This window comes from Bufo gargarizans, chromosome 3, assembly GCF_014858855.1.
Source record: "Bufo gargarizans isolate SCDJY-AF-19 chromosome 3, ASM1485885v1, whole genome shotgun sequence".
NCBI lineage: Eukaryota > Metazoa > Chordata > Amphibia > Anura > Bufonidae > Bufo > Bufo gargarizans.
In genome coordinates, this window is record NC_058082.1 from 528,001,055 (window position 1) to 528,019,877 (window position 18,823).

The following is an 18,823-nucleotide window of genomic DNA, read 5'->3' on the forward strand; positions in this document are numbered from 1 at the left end:
CAGACGCTGGGTTTCATCCCTGGTGATGCTCTGCCAGGCCTCTACTGCAACTGTCTTCAGTTCCTGCTTGTTCTTGGGGCATTTTCCCTTCAGTTTTGTCTTCAGCAAGTGAAATGCATTCTCAATCGGATTCAGGTCAGGTAAATGACTTGGCTATTGCATAACATTCCACTTTTTTCCCTTAAAAAACTATTTGATTGCTTTTGCAGTATGCTTTGAGTCATTGTCCATCTGCACTGTGAAGCGCCGTCCAATGAGTTGTGAAGCATTTGGCTGAATATGAGCAGATAATATTGCCTGAAACACTTCAGAATTCATCCTGCTGCTTTTGTCAGCAGTCACATCATCAATAAATACAAGAGAACAAGTTCCATTGGCAGCCATACAGGCCCACGCCATGACACTACCACCACCATGCTTCACTGATGAGGTGGTATGATTAGGATCATGAGCAGTTCCTTTCCTTCTCCATGCTCTTCTCTTCCCATCACTCTGGTACAAGTTGATCTTGATCTCATCTGTCCATAGGATGTTCCAGAACTGTGAAGGCTTTTTTAGATGTCATTTAGCAAACTCTAATCGGACCTTCCTGTTGTTGAGGCTCACTAATGGTTTGCATCTTGTGGTGAGGCCTCTGTATTCACGCTGGTGAAGTCTTCTCTTAAATGTTTTCTTTGACACACATACACCTACCTCCTGTGTTGTTTTTTTTTTTTTTTTCAACCTAATGATGGCTTGCTTCACTGATAGTGACAGCTCTTTGGGTCTCATCTTGAGAGTTGACAGCAACAGATTCTAAATGCAAATAGCACACTTTAAATAAACTCTGGACCTTTTATCTACTCATTGTAATTGGGATAATGAGGGAATAACACACACCTGGCCATGGAACAGCTGAGAAGCCATTTGTCCCATAAATTTTTGTTCTTTAACAAGTAGGAGGCACATATGCAAACTGTTGTAATTCTTACACCGTTCAACTGATTTGAATGTAAATACTCTCAAATTAAAGCTGACAGTCTGCAGTTAAAGCACATCTAGTTGGTTTCATTCCAAATCCATTGCAGTGGTGTATAGAGCCAAAAATATTAGAATAGTGTCGATGTCCCAATATTTATGGACCTGACTGTACAGGTCATCAGTATCTGATCGGTGGGGGTCTGACACCTGGGACCTTCACAAATCAGCTTTTTGAGAAGACACCAGCACTCGCAGTAGCGCTGCAGACTTCTTGCAGCTTAGTCTAGGTCAAGTGACCTTACATTCATTGGTCACATGGCCTATTCTCATCTCAGCCACACTGAAGTGAATGGGGATGAGCTGCAATACCAAGCAAAGCCGCTACAAAATGTATGGCACTGTGCTTGGTGAGCACGGAGAAGGCACCAACACTACTGCGAGTGCCTTCTCAAACAGCTAATCGGGGTGTGGGGGTGTCCCGGGTGTCGGACCCCCACTGATCAGATACGAATGACCTTATAAAGAAGATAAGTCATCAGTAAAAAAGTCTTGCAAAACTCCTTTAACTCCTTGATACATCTGAAAAAGACTAATGGTATGGCCGCAGATTCAGATTTCTTGGTGCACTTTTGGAAGCCAAGATCAGGAGTGGATCATAAAATAAGAGAAAGTATAAAGAACCGATTTTTCCTCTTTTTTGCATTCATCCTGGTTTTGGCTCCCAAAACTGCATCACGAAACCTGAACATGTGGCTGTACCTTTTTGAGGTAAACATGTTCTAAAGCAGAAATCGCAAAAATCACCTTAAAACTGACACGTGTAACAACACCTGAACGTGGTCAGTAATGTGTGACGTGTACAGTAGTTCTAATATGATGGAAATGAACTAAATTAAAAGTAATCAAGTAATTTATATATTCTATGTGGTAAAGGTTCTTATGGCTTTAAGTGCCTCATAAGTAGGTCAGACAAGAAAGTCATTGCCTAAGCCCTGCTAAGTCCTCTGTAGTAATACACCTTGAGTTGGAAAGCAGCTTATAAAGCCTGACTGAACTGCAGTCATTCTTATCTTGCCAACATGTGCTCCTCCGAAGAGCTTGCATTTCCCCAAAAGCTTCTTGACTATCAATATGGATTTTTAGTCTCAAAGGTAAGAACCCATTAGCTTTTTTTTGCAGATGTAAATTCTTGCAATTTCATGGAACATCGGTGGTTTCGAAGGTCTGTCTGTGGAAGCTTAAATCTCTGGGAGTTTTTCAGTTTTGACTGTATGAAGACTCAGTTTGAACGTAATATAATGTGATTGTAAGAACCAGCCGGACAGTCCTTATGAACGCTTTAAGAAGTTCAGACTTGACAGTAATGGTTCACATCTAATGAGTTTTATTATGATGCCAAGTAATAGAAATATGATAAAAGTTGAAAAAATGTGACACAAAATAGCATTTTTTTATGTAATTTTGAAGAACACTAATTAGAAATCTTCACTAGTCTTCCCATTTGTCAAATGATTTGTGTCCGGGGTAACTATTTATTTTTTCAAACTTATCTTAAATTTTAATTTGTTGATAGAAAACAATTCAGACAGATCCCATAACCCCTTCCTGCTCTGTGTTATACACCACAGTGAGAAGGTACTTGGTGCTCTTATGGAAGGGCTTTCATAGGAACTTGTGTGTAAAAAAAAAAGCCAAATATATTTTGAAAAATATAAATTAATAAAGAAATATTTGGCGCTTTTTAGTTGAACAAAAAAATCATACTCTCTCCAAAATGGTATCAATAAGACTACAGATTGCCCTGCAAAAGCTGAGCCCTCACAGGGGGTCAGAATAAATGGGGTATCTCTGTAATCATACTGATCTATAGAATGAAGGCGATAAGGTCACTTTTACTGCATAGGTAAAGCCGTAAAAATGAAACACATAAAACTAATTGGCCATGTCACCTCTGAAGCCTGTCATTGGCTGGAGCGGTGAATATGACTATAGTCATGGCCAGTCAGATGTAAATAGTCTGGAGACCGGAAGATGGAGGCAGCGGAGGACCGGAGCAGCATGGAACAGGTGAGCATAAATCTTCTTTTTAAGTATTACATAAAACATAATTATTACCAGAAAAAAACCCTTTAAGGGGGTAATAAAAGGTCTACATAGTACCACTAAGACCAGTCAGTTTTAACATCAGCTTTTGGACCCCCTTACTGTTCTTCTGAAACACACTACTATGGTAGAGTGGGAGAGTCCGAGTGTCGTGGCTACAATGCATCCAGGAAATTGTTAGCACAATTTTTTTTTTCCTTATTTTTACATGAGAATAGTAGTACTAACATGTAGTAAAGATTCTAAAGTAGCTGTCTGCTTTTACCTTGTAGACCATGTTTACAGCATGTGAACTGGGAGTTTTTGATCTCTTACATGAGGTACAGGAACCCATTCCAGCAGCAACCGTTGCTTCTCGCTTGAGCACCAGTGAAGATGGAATGGAGCGCTTGCTTGATGCCTGTGTTGGACTGAAGCTTTTGAAAGTTGACTTGAGAAATAACAAAGGTAACGTAATGTTAAGAATGAAAAGTTTCTACATGTATTTAAATTTGATATCATCACATGAAGTTGTTCTCATGGGTTTGATCACCTGATTTGATAATTACTCATGGTTACGGTAAAGCCAAACAGGCCGGCACTGACACATCTACAACGCAGGACCGCAGTGACACATGGCCGCAGTTTGCAAATTGAATGCTAAATGGATTTTTCCATTTATTGGGAAACTGCGGGTTCATCCACAAAACTGCACTCGGCCAGTACAATGCCCCAGTGGTAGATGAGAGGCTTACATATGCAATACTTATGCGGATAACCCTTAAGAAGCAGGAAATACAGCACCCCTTTTAATGAAGTTTTTCTTTAAACGTCCCAAATGTCTTAAGAAAAGGTTTCCTAATGTATTTTATTTATATATTTAGCATTTTTACTAGAGATACTCCTCCCAAAAGCGCAGATTTCCCTGTGTGCTTTAAATTCACTATTCTCCACATCAGCGGTATACGGAGTACGGACTGTGCATTTTATGAATGGGGCCGCAGCGCAGGGAGTACGGGCAGGAGCACTCATTGCTACTCCTACTCGTGCCCCCCGAGGTTTACTAAATGCTGGCATAGCACATGGGTACTCTGTAACCTTGTGCTATGCCAGGATTAGCTGAGCGCAGCGGGCTCTTGCTTCTGCCTGCTTCACTAAGCAATGTCAGCTTTTAGCTTAGCGAAGGAGGCACAGGCAGGTAGGGTCCCACTCCGCTCAGCTAATCCTGGCATAGCACAGGGTTACTATGCCCGTACCTCATGCGCTGCGGCCCTAGTCCATACTTTGTACACTCCTAAAGTGGACAATAGTAAATTTAAAGTGCACAGGTAAATCTGTGCTTTAGGGGGAATATTTCTAGTAAAATAAAAAATCCATTAATAAAATTCATTAGAAAAATTATTATTACAGTATTTGGGACATTTAAATAAAATTTTTATTAAAAGTGTAATTACTCTTTAAAGGAGTATTTCCTGCTTCTTAAGTGTTATCCGCATAAATATTGTTTTTCTATATATAAGCCTCTCATCTACCACTGGGGCATTGTACTAAAAGTTTAGTTACTCTTTAACTACTGTATCTACCACCTCATCAAATTTTATTTTTATCAATAATCATTAAAATGAACCTTAGGAAGGTGAATGTTTAAAAACTAGTGCACTTTGGAAATGTATCCATTTACATTACAGTGTTCCCACTGTTCCCTCCACAGTTATTATTGTATCAGTTTTCTGTGGATTGATGTACAGATGTAGCACAGCTTAAAGGAATGGTTTACGCCACTTTCTGCATAAGAAGACTACATGGTTCTTACTAATATAGCCTTTGTTTTTATTATGTGCCGTTTGTTATATTTCATAAGCCACGTGCTGTCGGCATAGCGGTCCTGTCTACAAAATGGTTGCCGATGGAGGGTCATGTAACCAGACACATCATTCAGCCTCCTCCACTCAAACACACTGCACCTGCACTAAGCTATCAGCAGTTCAAGATAAAATGGCTTGTGCAGTGTATTTGAATGGAAGAGACTGAGTGATTTGCCTGGTCACATGACCCTTCATCAGTAGCCATTTTATGGACAAGACAGTGTGGACAGCACAAAAGACTAGGCAAACATGGGGGCATAATTTAGGAAATATTGAAAACGGTGCAGAATATCAACAAAGACTATATTATAAATGCCGTAATCATCTTACAAACACATTGTACGGACGTTCCCTCGATATGTGGCAGGAGATCGGTGAGACTGGCAACACGTGGTTTGATCTGACATGTTTTCCGTTTGGATAAAATTACGTCTGTATCGTTTCAAGTGCTTGCCGCACCTTCTTTCCCCAGGTGTGGCTATTAGGGTCATTTAACCTTCTCTATTTATAGTTGCTTCTCCCACAATGCTGTGCGGTTTATAGCTTCTGTTTGGACCTTTGGATAGATTGTGGTTGGATCTCAGCTGAGTTCCTGGTGCTTCCATTGTTCCTTTGAAGCTAAGTCTTTCCTTTCCCTTTTGTATTTTGTTTGGGCTCTGCGTGTTGCATTTCCCTATTGTTTGTATTAGGAGACTCCTGTTCATCCTTCCTTTTGGAGGAACAGGTAGTCTCGTCCCTGCCATTAGTACCAGGGTCCTATAGGGCTTGATAGGACTCTAGGTATTCCTGCATATGAACTCACCTATCTTTCGGGTCTGTTCATACTGGTAGTCAGTCAGTTTTTTTTTTAAGGGTTTTCACTAGGAGGTGTCCATTTTCCTTCCCTAGTTCTCAGGCCCGATTCCCTGTTCCCCCCTTCCCTCCTATGCTCAGTGTGGTGTTTCCCTCCCACACCGAAGCGTGACACACATTGATCAATAGTAGTCAGAAAGTGGCCAACCCTTTAATAAACAATGGCAAGAAAATGTTAACTGACCTTTTGCCTTTCATCAGGAGACAACACTGTGTTACGGTATCTTCACTCGGCAGCTTCTTCACTCGGTAGCTTGGTTGTCTGATCTGGTGGCCGGGTTTCACAGGAGTGAGCATGCACATACTCTTGCACATGTGCAGTCTTTCCTGGCCACCTCGTCAGTGCCCAGCTCCTGCCCCAGCAAGCAGGAAATAGAGGCCCTGAGAGTCGCGATTGAGCTTGAAAATAGCAAGATAGACAACCCCTTTAACCCCTTCAGGACCCTGCCATTTTTTCACCTTAAGGACCAGGCCATTTTTTGCAAATCTGACGTGTCACTTTATGTGGTGATAACTTTAAAATGCTTATATTTATCCAAGCCATTCTGAGATAGTTTTCTCGTCACATATTGTTCTTCATGACAGTGGTAAATTTGGGTCAAAATATTTCATTTTTATTTATAAAAAAATACCAAATTTACCAAAAATTTTGAAAAATTCGCAATTTTCAAAATTTTAATTTCTCTGCTTTTAAAACAGATAGTGATACCCCCTAACATAGTTATTACTTTACTTTTCCCGTATGTCTGAAGTCACTTTGTGAGGCTTACATAATAGAAACCACCCATAAATTGCCCCATTTTAGAAATTACACCCCTCAAGGTATTCAAAACTGATTTTTACAAACTTTGTTAACCCTTTAGGTGTTCCATAAGAATTAAAGGAAAATGTAGATGAAATTTCTGAATTTCACTTTTTTGGCAGATTTTCCATTTTAATCAATTTTTTCCAGTAACAAAGCAAGGCTTAACAGCCAAACAAAACTCAATATTTATTACCCTGATTCTGTAGTTTACAGAAATACCCCATATGTGGTCGTAAACTGCTGTACGGGAACACAGCAGGGCGCAGAAGGAAAGGAACACCATATGGTTTTTGGAGGGCAGATTTCACTGGAATAATTTTAAGTTGCCATGTCACATTGAAGACCCCCTTATGCACCCCTAGAGTAGAAATGCCAAAAAAAGACCCCATTTTGGAAACTACGGAATAAGGTGGAAGTTTTGTTGGTACTATTTTAGGGAACATATGATTTTTGGTTGCTCTATATTACACTTTTTGTGAGGCAAGGTAACCAAAAAAAAGCTGTTTTGGCATTGTTTTTATTTTTGTGTTATTTAGAATGTTTATCTGACAGGTTAGATTATGTGGTATTTTTATAAAGCAGATTGTTATGGACGCGACAATCCCAAATATGACTTGTTTCAGTTTTACATAATAAAGCATTTGATTGCTTGGCGTTGCACTTTTTGTGATGTAAGGTGACAAAAAATGGATTTTTTGACACCCTTTTTTTTTTTTTTTTTAATGGTGTTCATCTGAGGTGTTAGGTCATGTGATATTTTGATACAGCAGGTTCTTACGGACTCGGCGATACCTAATATGTATACTTTTTAAAATTAATTTAAGTTTTACACAATAACAGCATTTTTTAAACAAAAAAAATCATGTTTTAGTGTCTCAATATTCTTAGAGCCATATTTTTTTTTTTTTATGCGATTGTCTTAGGTAGGATCTCATTTTTTGTGGGATGAGATGACCGTTTGATTGGTATGATTTTGGGGTGAAAATGACTTTTTGATTGCTTGGTATTACACTTTTTGTGATGTAAGGTGACCAAAAATGGCTTTTTTAACACGTTTTATATATTTTTTATGGTATTCCCCTGAGGGGTTGGTTTATGTGATATTTTTATACAGCAGGTTCTTACGGACGCGGCGATACCTAACGTGTATACTTTTTTTAATTTATTTAAGTTTTACACAATAACAGCATTTTTAAAACAAAAAAAATCATGTTTCAGTGTCTCCATATTCTGAGAGCCCTATATATATTTTTTGGGCGATTGTCTTAGGCAGGGGCTCATTTTTTGCGGGATGAGGTGACGGTTAGATTGGTATTATTTTGGGGGGCATACATCTTTTTGATCGCTTGGTGTTGCACCTTTAGTGATGCAAGGTGACAACTATTTTTTTAAGCACAGTTTTTCTTTAATTTTTTTGGCAGTGTTCACCTGAGGGGTTAGATCATTTTATATTTTTATAGATCTGGTCGATACGGACGTGGTGATACCTAATTTGTCCAGGGGGCTAGATCTCACAGGCTCTCCCGGAAGGCAGCCACGATGCCTAAGCACGGACGTTTCTTGGACCGGGCGAGCCGGGTGGCCACGCGGGGTGCTGTCAGAAAGGGGGCGCCAGCAGGGTACAGCAGGAGATGAGCGCTGCGCTCTATTGTGGAAGCGCTCACTCATCTCCATAGTCATCTGTATCGCCGTCCTCAGGACAAATGTCTGTGCTGTGGCAGAGAAGGGAGAGGTGTGTCCCCTCCCTGTTCCTCTGATAGGCTGCCAGCACTAGGCCGGCAGCCTATCAGAAGCTTGTGCAGGCGGTGCGATGATGTAATCGCGCCGCCTGAGCCAGCGAGGTACACAGGCCGAAAGAGGCCTGCATCGCATCGGTGGAGGAGGTAAGTATAATATATATTTTTTAAATATATATATATATATATATGTACAAATTACAATACTGGCACATAAGGGGGGCTGCTGGCACATAAGGGGACTACTGGCACATAAGGGGGGCTATTGGCACATAAGGGAGCTACTGGCACATAAGGGGGGCTATTGGCACATCATAGGAGGCTACTGGCACATAAGGGGGACTACTGGCACATAAGGTTGGCTACTGGCACATAAGGGGAGCTACTGGCACATAAGGGGGGGCTACAGGCACATAAGGGGGACTACTGGCACATAAGGGGGCTACTTGCACATAAGGGGGGCTACTGGCACATAAGGGGGGATACTGGCACATAGGGGGCTACTGGCACATGATAGGAGGCTACTGGCACATAAGGGGGACTACTGGCACACAAGGTGGACTACTGGCACATGATAGGAGACTACTGGCACATAAGGGGGGCTACTGGCACATAAGGGGAGCTACTGGCACATAAGGGGGACTACTGGCACATAATAGGAGGCTACTGGCACATAAGGGGACTACTGGCACATAAGGGGGGCTACGGGCACATGATAGGAGGCTACTGGCACATAATGGGGGGATACTGGCACATAAGGGGGGATACTGGCACATAGGGGGGCTACTGGCACCTGATAGGAGGCTACTGGCACATAAGGGGGACTACTGGCACATAAGGGGGGCTACTGGCATTTAAGGTAGGCTACTGGCACATAAGGGGGGCTACTGGCACATAAGGGGGCTACTGGCACATAAGGGGGGCTACTGGCACATAAGGGGAGCTACTGGCACAGAAGGGGGCTACTGGCACATGATAGGAGGCTACTGGCACATAAGGGGACTACTGGCACATAAGGGGGGCTACTGGCACATAAGGGGGGCTACAGGCACATGATAGGAGGCTACTGGCACATAAGGGGGGATACTGGCACATAAGGGGGGATACTGGCACATAGGGGGGCTACTGGCACATGATAGGAGGCTACTGGCACATAAGGGGGGCTACTGCCACATAAGGGGGGCTACTGGCACATGATAGAAGGCTACTGGCACATAAGGGGGACTACTGGGCCATAAGGGGGACTACTGGCACATGATAGGAGACTACTGGCACATAAGGGGGGCTACTGGCACATAAGGGGAGCTACTGGCACATAAGGGGGGCAACTGGCATATAAGGTAGGCTACTGGCACAAAAGGGGGCTACTGGCACATAAGGGGGGCTACTGGCACATGATAGGAGGCTACTGGCACATAAGGGGGGTTACTGGCACATGATAGGGGGGCTACTGGCACATGATGGGGGGGGCTCTTATTACTGGCACATGATTGGGGGGCATCTATGGGGGCTCTTATTACTGGCACATGATTAGGGGGCATCTATGGGGGCACATCTTACTGGCACATGATTGGTGGGCATCTATTGGGGCATTTATTACTGGCACATTATTGGGTGGCACTATAGGGGCATCTACTGAGGCTAAAAAGAAGGGGTATTTTATATGGGGGGTTCTGTATAGGGGCATTTTATACTGGTACACATTATGGTGGGTACTATGGGGAAGGGGGGAGAAGAGCACTATGGGATCATCTACGGGGGCACTGAGAAGGGGTATTTTATATTGGCACATTATGGGAACATTAGCTCAACTGGGGGCATTACAAGGGGGTATGTTTTGCACATTATAAGGAGAATTATTTCTTTAAATATTTATTTATTTATCAATGACTGCCGGACCCCTCCAGCTGATCAGGCAGACACAGCTCCTGCACCTGCCCGATCAGCATGACGTTCATGTACAGTACAGACCAAAAGTTTGGACACACCTTCTCATTCAAAGAGTTTTCTTTATTTTCATGACTATGAAAATTGTAGATTCACACTGAAGGCATCAACACTATGAATTAACACATGTGGAATTATATACTTATCAAAAAAAGTATGAAACAACTAAAAATATGTCATATTCTAGGTAGCCACCTTTTGCTTTGATTACTGCTTTGCACACTCTTGACATTCTCTTGAGCTTCAAGAGGTAGTCACCTGAAATGGTTTTCACTTCACAGGTGTGCCCTGTCAGGTTTAATAAGTGGGATTTCTTGCCTTATAAATGGGGTTGGGACCATCAGTTGCGTTGTGGAGAAGTCAAGTGGATACACAGCTGATAGTCCTACTGAATAGACTGTTAGAATTTGTATTATGGCAAGAAAAAAGCAGCTAAGTAAAGAAAAATGAGTGGCCATCATTACTTTAAGAAATGAAGGTCAGTCAGTCCGAAAAATTGGGAAAACTTTGATAGTGTCCCCAAGTGCAGTCACAAAAACCATCAAGCGCTACAAAGAAACTGTCTCACATGCGGACCAACCCAGGAAAGGAAGACCAAGAGTCACCTTTGCTGCGGAGGATAAGTTCATCTGAGTCACCAGCCTCAGAAATCGCAGGTTAACAGCAGCTCAGATTAGAGACCAGGTCAATGCCACACAGAGTTCTAGCAGCAGACACATCTCTAGAATGTGTGAATCAGGCCTTCATGGTAGAATATCTGCTAGGAAACCACTGCTAAGGACAGGCAACAAGCAGGAGAGACTTGTTTGGGCTAAAGAACACAAGAAATGGACATTATACCAGTGGAAATCTGTGCTTTGGTTTGCTGAGTCCAAATTTGAGATCTTTGGTTCCAACCACCATGTCTTTGTGCAACGCAGAAAAGGTGAACGGATGGACTCTACATGCCTGGTTCCCAACGTGAAGCATGGAGGAGGAGGTGTGATGGTGTGGGGGTGCCTTGCTGGTGACACTGTTGGGGATTTATTCAAAATTGAAGGCATACTGAACCAGCATGGCTACCACAGCATCTTGCAGCGGCATGCTATTCCATCCGGTTTGCATTTAGTTGGACCATCATTTATTTTTCAACAGGACAATGACCCCAAACACACCTCCAGGCTGTGTAAGGGCTATTTGACCATGAAGGAGAGTGATGGGGTGCTGCGCCAGATGACCTGGCCTCCACAGTCACCGGACCTGAAGCCAATCGAGATGGTTTGGGGTGAGCTGGACCGCAGAGTGAAGGCAAAAGGGCCAACAAGTGCTAAGCATCTCTGGGAACTCCTTCAAGACTGTTGGAAGACCATGTCAGGTGACTACCTCTTGAAGCTCATCAAGAGAATGCCAAGAGTGTGCAAAGCAGTAATCAAAGCAAAAGGTGGCTACTTTGAAGAACCTAGAATATGACATATTTTCAGTTGTTTCACACTCTTTTGATAAGTATATAATTCCACATGTGTTAATTCATAGTTTTGATGCCTTCAGTGTGAATCTACAATTTTCATAGTCATGAAAATAAAGAAAACTCTTTGAATATGAAGGTGTGTCCAAACTTTTGGTCTGTACTGCACGTCACTGGTCCTTAAGTCACGGCCAGATATGACATACATGTACATCATGGGTCCTTATGGGGTTAATGACCAGACACTTTTTTTGTTGTAATTTAGTGTCTATTTAATGGTTGTTACCTTTTATTTATTGGGCTACCAGAATCATTTTTGTAACATTTTTTAGTTTTATTTGGGGAAAAATGCAACAAAATGTTTTAAAATCTATAACCGAATAAAAAATTAAAATGAGTTCCCTATTTTGTATCAGTTATTTTGATATACACTCACCTAAAGAATTATTAGGAACACCTGTTCTATTTCTCATTAATGCGATTATCTAGTCAACCAATGACATGGCAGTTGCTTCAATGCATGTAGGGTTGTGGTCCTAGTCAAGACAATCTCCTGAACTCCAAACTGAATGTCAGAATGGGAAAGAAAGGTGGGCTACAACAGCAGAAGACCCCACCGGGTACCACTCATCTCCACTACAAATAGGAAAAAGAGGCTACAATTTGCCCCCGCTCACCAAAATTGGACTGTTAAAGACTTGAAAAATGTTGCCTGGTCTGATGAGTCTCGATTTCTGTTGAGACATTCAAATGGTAGAGTCCGAATTTGGCGTAAACAGAATGAGAACATGTATCCATCATGCCTTGTTACCACTGTGCAGGCTGGTGGTGATGGTGTAATGGTGTGGGGGATGTTTTCTGGGAACACTTTAGGCCCTTTAGTGCCAATTGGCCATCGTTTAAATGCCACGGGCTACCTGAGCATTGTTTCTGACCATGTCCATCCCTTCATGACCACCATGTACCCATCCTCTGATGGCTACTTCCAGCAGGATAATGCACCATGTCACAAAGCTCGAATCATTTCAAACTGGTTTCTTGAACATGACAATGAGTTCACTGTACTAAAATGGCCCCCACAGTCACCAGATCTCAACCCAATATAGCATCTTTGGGATGTGGTAGAAGGGGAGCTTCGTGCCCTGGATGTGCATCCCTCAAATCTCCATCAACTGCAAGATGCTATCCTATCAATATGGGCCAACATTTCTAAAGAATGCTATCAGCACCTTGTTGAATCAATGCTATGTAGAATTAAGGCAGTTCTGAAGGCAAAAGGGGGTCCAACACCGTATTAGTAGTATTAGTGTTCCTAATAATTCTTTAGGTGAGTGTATAATATAGTTTCACATGAATGGGAAGATAATGACGATGGTTTTGATTGGAATGTTTTTTTTTGTATGGGACACTTTCTTTGAAATGTTTTATTTATTTTTTGCACATTTTCCACTGTAGCTGGGGCTTCCAAAGGAGCTCCCTGTGGGGCATTGTACACAGGCTCAGTAATTCAGGGTCTGCTGAGACCCAGCAGCTCCGCTGTCCCTGAGACACTTGGGTATTATGTGGTCACCTGGTCCAATCTATGCTTCCTCTATTCACTGCATTCTGCCTATTGACCATTATGCACCAAGAACAGGTGAATGCATAAGCAGTGATAAACCACAGTCAGTGACAGCTAGAATCCAAGTACAGGAGCTTTCATCTTACACTGTCTAGCGCTTAAGTCATACAACTGATATCCCAGGCAAACGATCAGCGGTGTTTCTGTCCAGCAGGCAAATTGTGGCAACCATGCTTCCATCCCCATGAAGCCTTGCCCCCTTTCTGGTAAACTATGCCCTTTGATGGGCTCTCTCTAAATCTAGATTTAGCAAATTGAACCTAGATTTTTGAAAAATTTTGAAAAAATATGGCATTAGTGGAATGGAATCACATTAGTAAGTGCATTGTTAAGGGTGAGTTCACATCAGTTTGCACTAAAAGTAACAGATCTGTCTTTTCTTGAGCATCAGTAATGATCAATTTGCATCAGTTTGTTACAGATCAGTTATTTTTTACAGGAGAAAACATACTGCATGCAGGACTTTTTCTCCCAACAAAAATAGCTGATCTTTGATAGAAGTGACACAAACTGATAGAAGTGACACAAACTGAGCAAACTGATCACAACTGCTGATCATAACTGATGCTCAAAAAAGACAGATCCAATTTTTTTGCTTTATTTTTTTGTTCTTCCGATGGATCAGAAGAATGGAAAGCTAAACGGTGACATGAACCCGGCCTTATCAGGTTCAGCATGTGAAGACTTCTTTATTTCATATAATATGATCACAGCTCCAGTATTAATTGATACAATTGATATTTACATGGCACATACAATATTTATATGCAGTTGTGTGATAGGGATAATTTATATTTTCTTTTTAAGGTTATTATTCCAATACTGATGTTTCCAACACGTACTTGGTCAAATCCAGTCCCAGGACCCTTTATCATATGATGATGTATTACTCTCAAACCATATATATGTGCTGGCACTTCTTACCGCAGGCTGTAAGGTAGGTCTATTAGAATTTTGTAGAGATGACAATATTGTACATCAAGTCATAATGGTCCTCAGGATAAGCCATTGATATCAGATTGGCAGGAATCCAACACCTTGCACCCCCACTGATGAGATGTTCAATGTCAGGACTACACAGCTTCATCCTTTATGTAGTTGACGGAGCTGCTTACTTTGGCACTGGTCCCATTGAAGTGAATTGGAAAAACTGTCAAACCAGAGAATCATCTGCAGATAGCACTGATTTGAGGTTCTTGTTCTTCTTCAGTTCTTGTCCCTCTTTGCAAAAACTATCTTCACTGAAAGAATTACTATAATGCTTGGATATGAGAAAGAGAAACGTACTGTAATAGTGTACCACAAAAACCACATATCAATGAAAAAGCCTATAATCGCTGCCACGGTACAAGGTTAAAAGCATTAATTTGCTGCAGGACAAAGCCAAACACCAAAGGTATAGGATGGAGGAGCCACAGGTGCAAAATACTGGTAAAGCTTAGTATTCTGAATGCACACAGATAAGGTGCTAGTCACACAGGGTATATTCACACAGCCGTGTGTATTTTGTTGTTTGTAAAACGCATATCCGCAAAATATTGATGACGTCCGTGTGACATTTTTTGCAGACCTTTTGAATTCAGTGGGTCTGTGGCCCACGTTTGCAGCCAAGAATAGGACATGTTCTATCTTTAGCAGAACAGACATACGGATATTGTAGAAAAGAAGAACCCGCGCTGACTTGATTCCTACCTATAAGTATGCTGATAATGTCACACTATATGTAGCATATAATACCATATAGTTTCTAGTGGCTATTTGAGTAACTCTATTCCCGTTAGTTCTTATGGCACCTGATAAATTGGTTCACTTATCCTGTCAAGAGTACATGCGGTAAATGTGGCAAAAAAGTATAATACTATTGCGGTCTATTATGGTAGTGCTACACACTTACTGTTATGTACCCCGCTCGGTCCATTCCTGAAAGTCCGCTGTTGCTGATAATCCTCTTATCTTGTCCTGAGGAAGGAATACGTCTATTCCGAAACGCGTCGGAGGAATTGTGGACCCTAGAGACTTCCGTAGCTTCGGGTGTGACGTCACACTACAGGTTTCCAGGACAACGAACCTGACATGGCTGCTCTTTGCGCGTGCAAGCTACCGTCCGGAGCTGCGCACGCAATACAAAGCAAGCTGAAGACAGAGCTGGACAAGAGGATTATCAGCAACAGCGGACTTTCAGGAACGGACCGAGCGGGGTACATAACAGTAAGTGTGTAGCACTACCATAATAGACCGCAATAGTATTATACTTTTTTGCCACATTTACCGCATGTACTCTTGACAGGATAAGTGAACCAATTTATCAGGTGCCATAAGAACTAACGGGAATAGAGTTACTCAAATAGCCACTAGAAACTATATGGTATTATATGCTACATATAGTGTGACATTATCAGCATACTTATAGTTAGGAATCAAGTCAGCGCGGGTTCTTCTTTTCTACTTTTCAACATTAGGTCTTCTCCTATTCTGTGGGCTGTTTTTGGGCAATTAACCCCATAGTAGAACCCTGCAGCGACGGGGCGCACACATAGTTCGTTTGTGTGAGCTCACCTCCACTCCATTTTATCCAGACGGCAGCGCGAGTGTTTATTCATTGCTTTTAGACATACGGATATATTGAAAGCACACAGAACATATCCATGTGCTTTCCACATCCATTGAAGTTGATGGGTCCACAAATATTTTGGGACATCACTCAGATGATGTCCGTAATTTGAGGATCCTCATTTTGCAGACCTACATGTTGTTGTGTGAATGTACCCTTACATGTAGTGGACCATGCTTGCCTACAGCCTATTATTCACATCCATGCTATTAGATTATATAGGTTGTACACTATCTCTAAGTACACTCCATGAGTCTAATCAAAAGCAATTCACTGAGGAGGATATCATAATTACCATATATGACAGACAAAGGCCATACTCGTTAGTACAAGGTTAGAACATTTTTTGTGCCTTCTTTTGTGGTACCTTCATTTGAAAATATATTCAATAATCATATTGTAGACCTAAATGCCGCAGAAACTGTGCAATTGTAACTAAATATTTTGAGATACTGGGAATGAAAGTGTGATTGCATCTTGGGTTAAAGTCAGGACAGGGTTTGTCAAAGTTGAATAAAAACTCAGGCAGCACCTGTAACTGTTCTTTAAAGCTCACCCGTTTGTGCCATTGTAGCACATGAGAACACTGAGGCCAGTAATTGGCCGCAGTGCTCACAGAACCAAGGACACATCTGGTCCAGCAGAGACTGGAAGGAGACAGAAATGGGGCAGCAGCGCGGGAACAGTGAGACCACAGACAGGTGAATTGTTTTTTCTTTATTTACCACAGGTTATGACTAGAGAGGAGATAATGTCACAAACAGGTAGGCATAAGTGTGGCCCTAACTCCACCCACACCTCTATCCCTACCTACTTGCATGGTCTGTCCTAACCGACAGGGCACAACTGGGCGTCAGTCCCTAGCTTATGTACTTGCAGGGGCCTAAGGAAGGGGAGACACAACACAGGGAGGAAACTATACACAAAGACAGACAACACGGAAGCGAAAGCTTCCCAGGCCAGCCCCAAAATAGCAATAGAATCAATGGAGCAGAAATCAAGAGCCAGGAGATAACGCAGGCACAAAAGGGGTAATAGAACATCGAAGTCAAAACAAGCCAAAGTCAGGACCAAAGATATATCGCGTCAGTACAAGGGGTAACACAAGGTCGAAGTCAAATACAAGCCGAGGTCAAACAAACCGAAGTCACACATGCAGGATATACTAGTGAGGTGATAAGAGCAATCACAGGCAACCTGTGGCCAGCAGTTTACCTGTTTAAATAGGTCCTCTTGATTGGTCACATGACGTGGCCAGTGTAACATGACCCATGTCCAGCATCTCTGTACACCTGAGCGCCAACTCACTAGCACCGTCGCTCAGTTCCCCACCTGCTCGTTGTCTAGGAGATGGAGGAAGCGTGCACACCTGGGTCCTCCCCGCCCCCTTGTCATTGAGGACGCCGGTCACGTCCTCGCTCCTCCTCACAAGCGGGATGCCGGCGGCACTGCAGAGAGAGAGCGCATCGCCGGCTCCCCGTTACAGCTAAGTTTTGAAAAATTTGATTTGGCAGCTTTACAGAAGTTTGACAACAATTTGATTTGTTACGAATTAATTTGTCGCAAATCGCTGTGTTAAAACCCCATAGTTTTTTTCTGTTCTTTCTAAGACAACTCCAGCGCAAGGAAATTCTGCTTAGTTTAGAATAAAAATGTCCTAAAATTCAGACCGAATTCCACTATGGATGCTTCACTTCGCTCAACTCTACTTGTGACTATTGGATTTGTCAGGTCCCTTAAGTTTGTGTGCAAGGATTTTTGTTAAAAAAAATAATTGATATTGAGAATTGATATATGTCAATAAGAATCAAATTTGTCAGGGTGTTTGTTCAGTTTTAAGTTAGGTACTTTAATTTATTTCAGAAGAATAGAATTTGACAGTGTTAAATTGGTTTTAGACTTTGATGTGGTTTCTCAAGTAGAAGTTGAGAATGAAGAGACGCATTGCAGGAGATGTAATACTGCATATATAGGGCTCTATGCCACTCTATATGCATTGAATGTCTTAAGAATTTGTGACTATCGGACAATATCTCCATAGTAGGGTGGGATATTGAGGCACTATACAGAGGTGCCTAAGGCTCTGTACGTTCATACAGGCTACGACTTTGGGTACACTACATACGGTAAGTGTTTTTCACTTTTAAAACCCATTTGGATTTGGGCATTTCAATTGAAGGGGGTGTCCAGCCATTTATATTGATGGATAGGTCACCAAAATCTGATTGGCAGGGGTCCGAGACCCGGGAACCCCATTGATCAGCTATTTGAAGAGGAGGTGGTACTTCCATGTGAGAGCCGCTTCTTCCTTATTACACTGCACTTTGTCTCAGAAGTGAATGTAATGATAAGTACTCGCTCCATTCATTTATATTCAGACTACGCCACCGCTCCATCGGAGACAACGCATAGTGTAAAGACCAGGAAGCTTCGCATGGAGAAAACAGTATCTTTAGAGCAAAATCCTAATATCAGGGCCTAATCAAGTGTCCATATTCTGTGTGTTTCTGTGACATATACTGTCCTGCATCAGAAAACAGTGTCTTTAGAGCAAAATCCTAATATCAGGGCCTAATCTAGTGTCCATATTCTGTGTGTTTCTGTGACATATACTGTCCTGCATCAGAAAACAGTGTCTTTAGAGCAAAATCCTAATATCAGGGCCTAATCAAGTGTCCATATTCTGTGTGTTTCTGTGACATATACTGTCCTGCATCAGAAAACAGTGTCTTTAGAGCAAAATCCTAATATCAGGGCCTAATCTAGTGTCCATATTCTGTGTGTTTCTGTGACATATACTGTTCTGCATCAGAAAACAGTGTCTTTAGAGCAAAATCCTAATATCTGGGCCTAATCTAGTGTCCATATTCTGTGTGTTTCTGTGACATATACTGTCCTGC

General features: G+C 42.0%; 1 protein-coding gene across 1 annotated transcript in view; it reads left to right on the top strand.

Annotated features, from left to right (window-relative positions):
- The first annotated feature begins 2,039 nt into the window (after positions 1–2,039).
- LOC122933182 (acetylserotonin O-methyltransferase-like) overlaps positions 2,040–18,823 on the top strand; it is an 83,461-nt gene continuing 66,677 nt past the window's right edge. The window contains exons 1-3 of the mRNA XM_044288023.1: positions 2,040–2,111; positions 3,336–3,510; positions 14,120–14,249. Of these exons, the coding sequence (XP_044143958.1) occupies positions 2,040–2,111; positions 3,336–3,510; positions 14,120–14,249 (377 nt within the window). The remainder of the gene's footprint in view (positions 2,112–3,335; positions 3,511–14,119; positions 14,250–18,823) is intronic.